This window comes from Pyrus communis, chromosome 6 (genome assembly GCF_041283825.1).
Source record: "Pyrus communis isolate YQ-2024b chromosome 6, ASM4128382v1, whole genome shotgun sequence".
NCBI lineage: Eukaryota > Viridiplantae > Streptophyta > Magnoliopsida > Rosales > Rosaceae > Pyrus > Pyrus communis.
In genome coordinates, this window is record NC_142570.1 from 20,809,587 (window position 1) to 20,823,989 (window position 14,403).

At 35.6% G+C, this 14,403-nt stretch overlaps 1 protein-coding gene and 2 pseudogenes across 3 annotated transcripts; 1 reads left to right on the forward strand and 2 right to left on the reverse strand.

The window, feature by feature from the left end:
* The first annotated feature begins 1,151 nt into the window (after positions 1 to 1,151).
* LOC137709941 (protein ABA DEFICIENT 4, chloroplastic-like) lies at positions 1,152 to 2,930 on the forward strand (annotated as a pseudogene). The gene is made up of 4 exons (XR_015963284.1): positions 1,152 to 1,284; positions 1,631 to 1,759; positions 1,859 to 1,947; positions 2,027 to 2,930. The product of XR_015963284.1 is annotated as a protein ABA DEFICIENT 4, chloroplastic-like (transcript).
* A 1,086-nt stretch (positions 2,931 to 4,016) lies between these two features.
* LOC137710601 (NAD-capped RNA hydrolase DXO1) lies at positions 4,017 to 10,440 on the reverse strand. 2 transcript variants are annotated; one of them, XM_068449670.2, is made up of 13 exons: positions 9,865 to 10,440; positions 9,078 to 9,322; positions 8,634 to 8,699; positions 8,441 to 8,519; positions 8,216 to 8,295; positions 8,096 to 8,119; positions 7,539 to 7,663; positions 6,145 to 6,358; positions 5,988 to 6,044; positions 5,643 to 5,689; positions 5,246 to 5,330; positions 4,951 to 5,014; positions 4,017 to 4,379 (listed from the first exon to the last, which is right to left on the reverse strand). In XM_068449670.2, exons 1-13 carry the CDS (start codon positions 10,253 to 10,255, stop codon positions 4,276 to 4,278), a joined length of 1,581 nt encoding a protein of 526 aa, XP_068305771.2. In that variant the 5' UTR covers positions 10,256 to 10,440; the 3' UTR covers positions 4,017 to 4,275. The 2 variants fall into 2 exon arrangements, with proteins under 2 accessions (XP_068305771.2, XP_088552061.1); XM_088695935.1 differs by lacking the exon at positions 8,634 to 8,699 and having other exon boundaries at positions 9,865 to 10,405.
* Positions 10,441 to 11,317: 877 nt separating this feature from the next.
* Positions 11,318 to 14,182, reverse strand: LOC148696431 (putative LRR receptor-like serine/threonine-protein kinase At1g53420; annotated as a pseudogene).
* Between the last annotated feature and the right edge of the window lie 221 nt (positions 14,183 to 14,403).

Genomic DNA, 14,403 nt, shown 5'->3' on the forward strand with positions numbered 1-14,403 from the left:
GGTGGCGGTGGAGACCACTCCGGTCGTGGTAGGAAATGAAATGGAACATTAGATTTCGGTGACGGCGGCGCGGGTCTCCTGTAGGGTCTTGTTGATACTACTTTAAATTCACCCATAGGAAGGCCAGAAAAACCTTGAGGAGCGGCCGTCGCGGTTGCCATGTAACTGGACTGCGACATTACTACTAGCAGTTGTAGAAGTAGTAGTCCATGAATGAACAAGAAGGTTAGAAAACTCGGATTGACAAGCATTTTTGTGCTTCCCTGTTTCCGACATAGAGTTGGGAGGAGAGTCATGACTCATAGAGGATTGATGTTTCTTTGGATAAATAAGCATTGATTTCCTATTGTTTGCTTCTTTCAAAAAATAATATTATTATAATACATATACTCTATATCTCTAATATGAGTGTGTCACAGATACAATGATAGAATTCACCTCAAACCGGAATTATCACCCCGAATCTCAAACCCATTCTTTGTATATAAAGCCAAAGAGAAGGCAGCAGAATTGCTACCCCGAATTTCAAATGAAATTCTACGTTAAAATTATCTAAACTACAAAAAAAAGATTCAAACTTAAATGCAAAGTAGTGGAGCACACTGCTCTAACCAACTTAACTAAGCTCATTTATATTTATATACAAGACAAGTTGAGTAATATGTCTCACCCTTTTTTCATTTTTCTCGTCATCTTATTCTTTCCACTGAAGCTTCTACTAATCAAACATTAATCCTTGGATTTGTTTCTTGTGAAACAAGTTAATTAATTTTGATCATTTTACTTGCTAGCTCTGCCAATACCAATCCCACTCTTCGTAATATCACAATTGCTCTCACGTGATACTCTCTAAAGCACTCGTGAAGACACCAAAGGGTTTTGTTAACAGGTAGTTTATATAGGATAGAAACGATGCTGTTTTGATGGAAAACATTAGCGTTTCCCACCGTACGATTTAACCGGACGGCTAAGATGGGGTACAGAAAAAGTTCCAGAGAGAATCCGAGTCCCTCATAATTTATATTGAGTAATTTGGATACATCTATGCATTGACAGTAATGTAAAAAGTTGTAAATAACTTTTAGCCATTTCATGTTCTTGTGATCCATACGTTTGCTGTCACGCCCCGCATGTTAGGGCGAGGATAAGGGATGGAAGGGCTGGAGCTAAGCTTAGTTTCAAATATTACTGATAAAATTGCTAGCACTGATTTTACTTTCGGAACAACTGCAGTTCTCCCGTTCTATGCCCTCATTCATGGCTCTGGCTCCTAAAGCTGAACTAGTATGTTTCTGTATTTACTTCAGTCCTCTGATTCTCATTCAATGTATCAATTTTCGTTCAACTTGTAGATTAATTATCATAATCGTCGTATATATTTGAAAGCTGTTATATGAACGTATTCACTATTCAGTTGTGTGTGTTTTTTTCCCCAAATCGTTACATCTCTTTCGCCGAAATACATGGTTGTACTGATGGGCCGATGGCATATTTCATCTCAAGTTGAGTCTTCACGACTTTAAATTTCCTCGATCTGTTATCTCGGTAGGTTGAAAATCCCCTCTTTTTTTTTCATGGTTTGCTGAACTTGAACTGACGTACCTAATTATTTCAACTCATGGAAATGCAGATGAAAATTTCCATTGAAAGTAGCATCCCGTATATCGTGCTGGGAATTCTCTATGCCTATCTACTATACCTCTATTGGACTCCTAGAACGCTACAGTTGATTTTTGCAGGTAAATACTGGCTTCCTGAGGTATGTATTAGCACATATACATTCAGTTCTGATAAGTTATGAAAATGTCGTTATACGAAACTCTCTTCTTTTTTTTCTGCCTATCTACTATATGTGCAGCTGCCTGGTATGGGAAGGATGTTTTCGAATGAGATGACATTAGCTTCTGCTTGGATTCACTTGTTGGTTGTGGATCTATTTGCTGCACGGCAGCTCTTTTCCTCTCACTTTGCTGTGTCTGTGTCCGTGAGTTTCTCGGTTCTAACACTCGCGCATTCATTTTTCCAGGCAGGTTTTTCGCGATGGACTGGACAACGAAATTGAGATGCGACATTCAGTTTCTCTTTGCCTCTTTTTCTGTCCCGTTGGAATCGTTACTCATGTCATTACCAAAGCACTGACTAAAAGTGCTGGAAATTCCGGCACACGTAGTATGCATTGACAATTGAAATTGTTCCGCAACAATCAGGTTTTTCGGATGTTGAAAAAAAAACCCTGATTTGAATGAATGAACGGATGAAGATTCTTGTGTTCGTCGGCAATTTACAAATATGGTGTTCTTTTTGAAAGCACAGATCTCGTACTATCTTTGATCAAATACATTGACAAGTCATTCATTTTTTGTGGTTTGCAACATTAAAAGGCGGATGCATATATTATTACTTTTGATTTCATGAGGAGAGCAAAAATTCTACTATGCTCCGATTTATCATATACACTTGACTTTTCGACTGTGAGATCTTGATTATTGGATTCTTGACCACGGAAATAAGGAAAGTAACATAACATGCATAAACTAACGAAAAGAAAGTAAAATAACATGCATACAGCAAAATGGACATTGCATGATGAACCATGAACAGGCAGATGGGGAAATATAGAGTTTCTAAGATATCGTGTAAGACATTTCTTGATACAACCTTAAATTCATGGCTGTTGTTGTGGCGGCGGCGGCGGGTATCGCTCCGGTGGTGGCAAGAAATGAATGGGAGGAGGCCGCGATCCCGTGTAGACTCTTCTTGATACTACTGTAAATTCATCCGTGTGAAGGCCAGAAAAATCTTGAGGAGTGGCCGTGGCGGTCGCCATGTATCTGGACTCTGACGTTACTACTAGCAGATGCAGTAGTAGTCCATGAATGAACAAGAAGGTAAGAAAACTTGAATTGGCAAGCATTTTTGTTCTTCCCTGTTTCCGAAGTCATAACTCATAAGTAGGAGATGGATGTTTCTTGGGACAACATTTACTATTACCACGCGTTTTTTTTGGTCGGTCAACATGCACTACCCTATCTCTAAGATAAGTGGGTCAACAGATACGGGTAAGGATCCTCCCCAGATTCCGAGTGAGGATCTTAGGAATCAAGTAATCTTGACCGTTCACCACAAATCCAACAGTTATAAATTCATATTTTTATTTTATTTATAGGGATGTGCTATTCACACATTCGTTTTTACTTCTCATACTCCTCTTGTTAATTTCTGCCTTTTGATACTCTTTAATTCAATTGATCTGATGATCACAAATTAAGAGGATATGTATGAAGTAAAAAAAAAAATGTGTGGACAGCAGCACACCTCTATTTGTATTTTAACAAAAATTAGGTCCCACCAACCCCCTAACTTTCTCCTATTCGATCTAGAGTATGATTCTCTCTCCTCCTAATCTATCTCCCCCTTCCCTCCCTTACTATTTAACCGGTTACGATTAAATCACGTTAACATCTTGTTTTGATTTTTGGGTGAAGTGCCGATTTAGTCTCTGAACTATCACCTTAGTGAAAATTAGGTCTCTGAATTATTTTTTGGATAAAATAAGTCCCTAAATTCATTAAAAATTGCTAATTTCATCCCTACTATTATATTCAAAGTTATTTTATCCAATTTTTTGTCAAATTAAGTCACTTCACACACTTTAGAGTGTAATATCGTTCTTTTCTCTCCTATATGCCCTTAACATTTCATATAGGTTGCGAATCTTATGTCTAATTTACTCTCCAAAGTTAACTCTATACACTATTTCTTTATAAAAATATTCCCAATCTATCTTCCAATGTATATCATATGCAAGTAACATGACTTAAATTGACAGAAAGTTGAATATAGTAACTTCGAATCTAATATTAGGGATGTAATTGGCAGATTTTTATAATTCATTGACTGATTTTTTTGAAAAAAAAATAGTTTAGAGATCTAATTTTCCCTCAGGTGATAATTCAGGAATTAAATTGGTAATTCACCCTTTTTTTGAAAAAAAAAGTTGTAGATAACAGCATGTATGATACCGAAAGATGTTGGTAAACTAATAAAGCAGAATGAAAACAAGAAACAGAGGTTCATTTACACAATTCTCTCGACTGGTGGTGATCTCGGCCGCATGACAATCGTATGAGCCATTCGACTACTATGAAATCCGAAAAGAAAGACAAACAGCAATGTTGGGGATAACAGTGCATTTTATGCCTCAAGGGGGTACAAGCAATTTGAAGCAAAAACGACTGGGAAAATAGGGTTAATACGGGGCGCGTCACTAAACGTCTACAATTGCTGAACATGGTTAGTAATTTCTTCTGGGCAAGATTGGGCTTGTAAGAGCTCCAAACGTTGGTAAGGATGAGTAAACTGCAATATGTAATCTTCATCTGTAAAAATTAGCACATTTATTAAACAAGCGCACCATCTGACTGCTGAGGGAAACATTGTCTACGTTCAACAGAAATCTGAATCTGACTACTTCAGCTACGAAAAGCTATTATAAGTGAATTACTGTAAATACGATCAGTTTTATAGAATATATAACACACTCATGTGGTGGCGATGTGTTAACCGTTATAAATATAGTTGTAATGTTTCGCATGCCAGTTGCAGGAGTACAAGTTAAGCATTGACCTCAAAAGTTATACGCAAGCTGCTTTTGCAATTGTTTTAGAAATCTTTTTATCTTTTAACTAAAGAGGGGAGGAAGAGGAAAGAAATGAGAGAGACAAAGGAAGAACAGAAAGAACTAAACCTAGAAACAATTTAATATTGCTTTCAGTTTTCATTTTTCGTAACCATCTATGTTTTCTTCATCTTCTCTCACATTTCCTTCTCCTATCTCTTTCTTCAATTAAGAACGGGAGTAGAGAATCATGTTCTTTTCTGTACTTTTTCTAATTGAATGGGAAACCAATGAAGCTGAAGGGAAAACGGAGACAAAGATTTCAAACTCACTGTCTTTTACGGTCCCATAGAGCCAGCATAATACCTCATCAGCAAATGCCAAGCAAACTCCTCCCTGCCAACCAGGTTCATTAGAAGTGACAACCAGTTTCATTAAAAGTGACAGATAGAACATTTATTCAGCACAAGCATGAGCGATAAGATAGAACATTTATTCAGCACAAGCATGAGCGATAAACTTCACAAACACTAAGATCGATAAATTAAATTTTTTTCAGTGTAACGGGTAGGAAGGTGGTTGGTTGTATGCTCAGAAACCATTTGCATCACAGAAAACAAAATATACCTGCCAGTAGTTCTTCATTTTCACTCTTTGCGTTATATCTTTAGTTCTTAGTCTCTCTGTGCGGACAAGTTGACCTGCATCGTTCCTGTAAAAAGGGAATATATTTATATATAAATTGTGTAGAGTAGCAAATGTAAGAGCTACCACAAAAACTCTTCCCGGAACAAGCAACTGCACAGTGGAATATATAATACATGTGTTTCTATGAATTTAAGTTATTTATGTCAACTATATAAATTACCATTCTTTTGCACCTTTTAATACGCATAAGCTATCCAAGCCATGTTGAAAGATAAGCAAATTTTGATGGATACAGTTAATGGTCTACCCAGTAAGAAAGTGACAAGCTTAAGTACCAATTTGGAAAGTAAAAGGCTTAAGTAGCAATTTGGATTACCTAAATCCAATGACAATATAGGGAACACCTGCTAAGAATGATTGAATCTGCACCAAATATAAGAGAAATGTTAACTCATTTATAATCACAGATTTTACAGAAGCCTGACGAAAATATAAAAGACAGGTTCACTCCTTTACCCAAAAAAAAAAAAAAAAAAAAGGAAAAAAAACACAGATGCTTTGAAATATAAATAGGAAAAGGACTGGAGACAATGACAACCAATTCCTTGAGAAAACTAGATAAGACTGAAGTACAATCTAAATTCTACCATTTTGCATGTCAATCTCTAACAAAAGCTATTGAAGACCATGTGTGTTTTTAGGTAAGAAAACAGTAATGTACCCAAAACTTGAGGAGCTTCTCTTTCTCAAATTCATACTCTATTTTATGGTTGTCCAACTGCACAATTGAATGAGAAACTTACGGTCAGTTACATAAGAAAGCTCCGAGAAGAAAAAGAGTTGCATGTACAGGAGAGTGAAGAAAAACAAATGTCAACCTCACGGCTTGTCTTTAATTCCACATAAAACCTCCTTCCATCATCAGTCGAGTCACAGCAATCCATTTCAGCACCCATAAGAATGCGATGAGCCCCTAATTTTGTTTTGATCACAGAACAGTATTCAACATTGGCATCAACATGACGTATCCCTCCATCACCTCTTCCTGGATCTTCAGTGGCAAGACTCTCAAAACAATACCCCCAGTAACACCTGAGTTGAAAGGATAACATTGCATAAAGCACGCCTGAAAATGAAAATAAGCAATAATAGAAAGATGCATATCTAGGCATGCTTAGCCCTCTTGAACCAGTTAGATGAAGAACAACAAAATATCAGTTACAATTAGCTGCTAAGGTATCAATTAAAACCAATGTTTTAAAAGGCTCGCCTCAGGTTTTGCCTAGGCGCCCTATGAGGCTGGGCTTGAGGGTTGCCGCCTCTGTTTTGAGGGAGTGGGCGGAAGGCGTCGCCGGAGCTGCCTAGGTGCGCCTCAAGGGATTTTTTTTTTTTTTTTTTTTTTTTTTTAACTCCCAAACCCAAATTTTGGGGAGGGTTTTAACTGCCTCATACCTCTTCCTTCCACTATTGTCTATCTGCCTTTTTTTTTTCTGATTTTTATCTTTTTATATAATGAATGTGTGTGTTGTCTGCGTGCATTGTTATATGTGTGCTCATTGTGCTTTTCATCCTCTATTATATATATATATATATATATATGTGTGTGTGTGTGTGTGTGTGTGTGTGTGTGTGTGTGTGTATATGTATTTATAATATATGTGTGTGCTCAGGGTAATTATTGATTAATTATCTTCTTCTTTTTTTTAATATAATATATGTGTACGTTTAGTGTATATATTAAAAAATTTAGGTCCCGTGAGGCTTCGCCTCATGCCTAGGCTGGGCTATCCCTCAAACGCCTCGCCCAAGCCTCACGCTTTTAATACATTGATTAAAACACAAATATATCTCCCACAATCTAGATGACAGGAAGCATTTATGCCCAACTTCAATGAAGTAAATCATATACCTTATGAAATCACTTCTGCATCTGCTCTATATTGCATCTCATTACCATATTAAATTCAAGAATAGCAACACGTTGAGCTTTGACAATCCTTATCAAATTTCCCGTTCTTTCATAATGAAAATCGAAATTGTTGGCTGTTACTCTATCCTTCAGGTACAACTTGAGAAGAAGGGTTTGAAAACATTGATATTCATTAATAAATCTATTTCTTAAGCAGAAGAATTCCATTGATTAAAGCAATAAGCAATTCCAATAACTCCATTAAACATACAAGGGAAGCAATTCCAAATGCTCCAAGAACATAGTCATTGCCATCCTAGAAAGACCATACGAATTTTTAAAGAATAAATCAAAGTCCAGTACCTTCTTCGATCCAACTCAGTCTGTGGCCTTTCAGGTAGTTTATGCACATCAAGATAGACAACCCCATTCCTTTTATGCACTCCCATCTCCCAAGGATCCCTTTTATTATAAAAAGTGGCCAATATCTACAGAAAAAAAAAAAAAAAAAAACGAGAAGCATATGAAATACAACACAACAAAAGACCTGTTAGCTAGTCCAACAAATACCACAGCTTAAAATATTACACTAATAACCAATCAGCTGAAGTACTCTACAGCATTGTGTCTCTAGTATGTTTCTTGGGAGTATTGCCCCTTTCTTCATTTATTTGTATCACTAAGTGTGCATAAAGATAATTATAATTTGAGTATCCATTAAAAAGCAGTCATTAGAGGCCTGCAGCTGCTCATTAAATTGGTTTAAGCATTCAACTGCTAGAATCTATACCCTCTTATCCAAAATCACTCCACATCTACACACCATATGATAACTAATCCATGGTTCATCAATGATATCCATTCAAACTAATATAGGAAATTATCTTCAGAACAAATTACGGAAAGGTACTAAGAAATACCTTATTAAGATTGTTGCGATAAGTCTGTCAAAGAGAAAAAGATGTCAAACAAATTAGTAGTCAATAACCCATATGGAAAAATTATAAATGAGAAAACAATAAGTGTAATACGCTTCGCACCACAAAATGAATGTTTTGAAGTGGAATATTCTTGTCTCTTATGCAGCCGAGAAGGTCACCAAAACCTTGAGAGCCCAAATCTGGTTCAGACAAATAAAAAAAAACACATAAATTCTCCCGCAAAAATCAGATCTCGTATGCAAAAAACCACAAAGAAACATATAAACTAACTCCAATACACATATTATAAATCTAAAAAAATATTTATTTTAACACAAAACATACCTTTCTTCGCAATAAAAGTATCATAACCTTCATTCAGATCTCTTCCAATTTCTTCAGTAATAAGACGCTTGAAAAGCCTCTAATGTGGATGACAGAACAACATGAATTAGTTAGTGATTAGTGTGCACTGCATATACAAGAGAAACCTACCAAAAGAACAGACCATTCAGAAAGTAAGCTACAGTATGCTTACCAAACTGGTCTCGTCAAAGCTGACATCTCCACCTTCTACCCGACTATAGCAAGCAAGCTCACAGGGCTAATGGGTAAAATTATTAAATTATTGAAGAGAAAAAACAACTAACGTACTCATAATGCACCAGTCAATTGACAAGACCGACTTATGAACATGTGGATTAAATCCCTGATCAACAAGTAAATTTACCGAACTGCCACGGATATATATGACTAATGCTGCTTGCATCAGTTAAACCAAAAGCCAATGTAACACTTTAAAGAAATTATTTTATACAAAGGGAATAAACTAAGTCGTCCAAAATTTAGCTATATCAGTAAAAATATAAGATCTATATTTTGTGATATTTATCCATGCACCCTTGATAAGTCAACCATAGAAGCACTTGACTTGAAATGAGAGAGAAAAGGTAGCATAGAAATTAATGATTATTAGACATACTTCCTGAAATGCAACGGCCTTTCTTGACAGTGTTTCTTCGCTCTTTGAAAGTAGTCTTAGTTCCGAGACAAAACGTTCATCGCGATAACCATTTGAGCCACCATATCCAAAATTTTGCCTCTGCTGAAAAGGTCCACCTCGACCAAGGATGCCTGCACCTCTATCATTTGGACGTCCAGATGGCCAACGACCACGCCCTGAATTCCCTCTACCCTGATTATTCGTATTGCGTATGACAGGCAATACTGCCAAGAAAATGTTTGATGAGTATGGGGTTTCAACGTACAGCAATCCAAAGGGAGTATCAAACTAAGCATTTTAGCCGAAACGTCAAAAGCTCATATCATAGTAACAAGTTCAACCTACAAGTATCTAAACATTAACCCCTCCCAGCATATGCAACACTGCAAGACGAAGGAACGCTAGTAGAAACAAAATTACAGTCACAAAACCAAAAAAGAAAATTACTAAAACAAATTACAGAAACAAATAAAAACCAGGGAAAAAAAAAAAAAGTGCGTGGGAAACAAACATGTAAAACACCAATCAAAGAAGGCCAATTGGGTAAGCCAGAAAACCCATCAATGAAACTTAATAAGCAACCAAATCAGAAAAATGCAAGATACCCATCAAAGAAATTCAGTTGGGCAAAGCTACAAATACCATGAATTTAACCCAATAAGCACCAAAATCACCAAAATGCTGAGTACCCATTTCTCAACACAACAAAAACACCAAAAAATACTATACCACAACACATATAAAAGGCCATGAAAAAGGTAATTACCAGGAATAGGGAAAGGACTTGTAGCAGGGGTTTTACAGTAATCTTCGTTGTCAGAGCCAAACAGATCCTTGTCGTCCTCCCCAAAATAACCCATATTGCTATACTCATTGTCGTCGGTTGCGGCATTTGAATAATCAGCCTCTTCGCCATTCTCTACCTCTTCTTCCCCACCACCAGCGCCGCCGCCACTGCTTGCGCTCGGGCTATTCCCACTGCTGGACTCGCCTCCTTCGTTGGATGAAGAAGAAGCCGATGAGGACGAAGATGAGGACGAAGACGACGATGAGGAGGAGGACGGTGAGGATGAACCGGCCCCATCTTGTTTATTACCGTCGTCGTCGTCGTCGTAGTCTGGCCCGAAGATATTTTTGTGTTGTTCTGAAAAATCCATCCCGTGGGGTGCGGGGAGGGGGGACCGAGCTGGAAACTGGATGTGGGAGACTGAGTTCGTGTGCAACGTAACTCGGTTTTCTACAGGGACGAGAGGGAAGGGTATTCCGAGTCCACCCGGTGAGTGGGCTCAAAACTTAACTTTTAATCCGAGGATCTTGATGCTTTGGAAAATTACATTTAAACACCTTAATTATGTGACATAACAAATTCATACTTTATTTTTTTTAACAGCACAATATCATACATTAATTACGAATTCATTGTAATGTCATACTTCTATTACATAATTTGTTAAATTGATTGTAGTGATGACGTGCCAAATATAAAGTTTACATTTTTAATACAAATGTCGATGCAAATCCATAACACCTCACAACTTGAAAATCAATTCAAATATAAAATACGACTCAAATTGAATTTAGGAAGTTTATGATCTAGTACCTGTAAGATCAGTGTTTTACCTCTCACTTAAAATATTACACAAACCAAAAGGGCTACAAGTCACTAAGTCTTAATGCTAAGAGAGAAAACAGCAACCTTTAGAACATGTGACTTCAAATCAACCAATTCACTATCCAAATGCAAATTATGTAACTCCAACTCAAGAGAAATGTGCATAAAGCCACTAAGACAAACCGAAAAATAAACAAAAAGCATGTCATGACAAATCATCAAGAGAACTTCAAAGGTGAAATTTTTCTACCTAATAAAAATATCAATAAAGACTGGAAGTTAACATTTGGAGTCATTTGTTAAGGTACAATTAACCCATGTCACAATAAGTGAGAAAACCAGTGTAAAATCCTGCTCACCTGATCATACAAAAGCATAAGATTATCCATAACTCAATACAAAAATTTTAACTTCTATAGTTTCAACATTTCATCTTCAAATTGTGGAGTGTCATTTTCTTCCTTTTTCTATTGCTTGGTGACCTGAATGAGAATTGACTGGGTGGATATCACGAAAAGTTGCAGATGAATCATTCAATGTCCCTTCAATTGACTCAAAGCCCCCTTTCAAACTTAACTGGAAAAGTTTCTCCACCTTTGGATCCATCTCATAACTTAATGAGAGATTTGGGGTCTAAGATGAACTCTTAAAAAACAACCTTGCCTTCAAGCATGTTCACAACTATAGATATGGTATCATAAGCTTTGAAGTGGAATTACAGCAATGGAGAGCCACATTGATTATAGTCATCGTCTCTTAATTGTTGAATTCCGAGCCCAACTTTAGATCCATTAGGTTCATTAATTTTCTTTCCAATTTTAGAACATGTGCCTACAAAACATGAAAGGAACAAAAGAAAAATAACTTAGCTATCTTAAAAAATAACGTGAACTTTCAACAAAGAAGAATATAAAAAAGCCTTATATCTAGTGGTAAACAACATCAACAAAAATCACAATTAAAGTCCAATTAAGAAGTTACTCTCAATCAAGAATATAAAATCCTTCTGCATTTGTCTGCTGAGTTGATTTCTTCTTCCCACTAATAATCTCTAGTAGAATAATTCCAAAACTGTAAACATCTTCTCTATCAGTCAGATGGGCCCAAATTGCATATTTTGGTGTCATGTTTCATTTGCAAAGTCATGAAATCAGGACATCAATACAATAGTTACAAAAATACGTCATAATATAACTATATTGTAAGATTCAATATAAGAAGTTAAAACATAGGGACTCACAAAGTTCTAGCAGCATAGGTGCTTATATGTGTTTTATCCTCTTTGGCAAGTTTGGCCAATCCAAAGTTTGATATCTTTGGGTTAAGATGTCTATCAACCAACACGTTAGTAGTCTTGATATCTCTATGAATAATCTTCATGCTTGATTCCTCATGAAGGTAACCAAACATTTTGCTATACCAACATATATCTTATGCCTAGTTGGCCAATCCAACTTCAACTGACTTTCTTCTAGCCTTTCAGTTTGTTAAGTTAATCAAAATCAATCATAATAATTTGTGAATAAAATATCTTATACCACATGCATGGACCAAAGAAAATGTAGGCATACAAAAGTGATATTTATCAAACAAAGGATGAGAAACGCTATTACTTTCCGTAAACTCATATACAAGATATATTTGACTTCCTTCAATACAACATCCATATAGGTTTACAAGATGAAGGTATTGCAAAGCAAAAATCATGCCTATCTCATTCACAAATTCACGATTTCCTTGCTTTGATTTGGAAGAAAGCTGCTTAACATCTATCATGGTTCCATCTACTAGGATGCATGCATTTGACTAAGATAGTTAAAACGAATCTATTCACTGGGGAGAAATTAACCACAATTGGGACTATTATTAATCAAATTAGGAAAGAAGTTATTGGTTTTGAAAAATACATTATAAACAAAACCAAAACCATCTTTGAGCTGGAAATTGAATGTGAGAGACTGAGTTCATATGAAAGATGACTCAGTTTTCAGTTGGGACGAGAGGGAGGGGTATTAGGAGTCCACCCAGTAAGCGGGCTCAAAACCTAACTTTTAAATTTCTTTTTGGGAAATTACATTTTACCACCTTAATTAGGTGACATAACAAACTCATACCTCATCTTTTAAGTATCACAATGTCATACATCAATTTACGAATTTGTTGAAATGTAAGACCTTTGTTTTCTGTTAAATTGAACGATAAGTGAAAGTGTGTCAAATCTAGAGTTTACATTTTTAGTACAAATGTTGACGCAAACCCAGGAAACCTCCCATCTTGAAGATCAATTCCAATATAATATACAACTCAAATTGAATTTAGCAAGTTTACAATCATAAGTTAGTAGTTGTAAGATCCAGTGTTTAACCTCTCACTAAACCTGTTACATATATTAAGGGGCTACAAGTCACTAAGTCTTAAGGCTGAGAGAGAAACACAACAAACTTTAGAACATGTGACATCAAACCAACCAGATCACTATCCAAATCCAAACTATGTATCTCGAACTCAAAAGAAATGTGCATGAAGTCACTAAGACAAACCGAAAAATAAACAAAAAAAAAATGTCATGACAAGTCATCAATGGAATTTCAAAGGTGAAATTTTTCAACCCAATAAAAATGTATCAGTTAAGACTGGAAGTTAGCATGTGAAGTTATTTGCTAAGGTATTAGTGAGAAACAGTGCCCAATCCCGGTTCTCTTGATCCTACAAAAGAAAGAGATTATCCACAACCAAAATACAAAATTTTAACTTATATAGTTTCAACATTTCATCTTCAAATCCCTTAAAATTGTGTCATTTTCTTCTTTTTTCTATTGTCTTGAAAATCTTAATGAACATTGATTGGATGAATATAAAAAAGAGTTGTAGGTTAATTATTCTATGACCCTTCAATTGACCCAGTGCCCCTTCTCAAATAGAACTAGAAAAGTTTATTCACTGTTGACTCCATCTCATTACTTGATGAGGGATTGGCGTCTAATATGAACTCTTAAACAATAGTCTTGCCTTAAAACATGCTCACAACTGCAAACATGGTAGGCCTAAGCTTTGCAGTGGAATTACAGTAATGGAAATCCACATTGATTGTAGCCATCATCTTTTCATTGTTGAATTTTGAGCCCAACCTTGGATCCACTAGATTCATCAATTTCCTTTCCGATTTGAGAACATGTGCCTAAAAATATGATAGGAACGAAATAACTTTTGTATCTTAAAAAAATAACGTAAACTTTCAACAAAGAAGAATATAAATAATAATAATAATAAAACTTCTATGTAATAGTAAAAAAACATCAACAAAAACAAAATTAAAGTTCAATTAGGAAGTTACCCAATAAAGAGTATAAAATCTTTTTGCATTTTGAGTTGAGTTCTTCTTCTCACTACTAACCTCTAGTAGAATAATTCCAAAGCTGTAAACATTTGCTTTATCAGTCAAATGACCCAAAATTTCATATTCTAGCGCCATTTATCCACTGCAAAATCATGAAATCACGATATCAATACAATAGTTATGGACATGTTGTAATATAACTATTAGAAAATTTTATTTCAATCATTGAAGAATATTACTTTTAGAATAAAACCATGTATAAGATTAAAAACTAACTTTAGTCCTTGTCATTTAATTGTAATAATCAAATATAAATTAAGTTCTTATAAAAAAAAATATTATTTGACAATTACTAT

Bases quoted from the DNA above. Each gene is read 5' to 3' on its own strand.
- LOC137710601 (XM_068449670.2), bottom strand. From the start codon at position 10,255: ATGGATTTTTCAGAACAACACAAAAATATCTTCGGGCCAGACTACGAC. The intron at 8,520-8,633 runs GTAAGCATACTG...CATCCACATTAG, and splicing joins GCTTTGACGAGACCAGTTTG to AGGCTTTTCAAGCGTCTTAT. The intron at 8,296-8,440 runs GTATGTTTTGTG...TGTCTGAACCAG, and splicing joins TACTTTTATTGCGAAGAAAG to ATTTGGGCTCTCAAGGTTTT.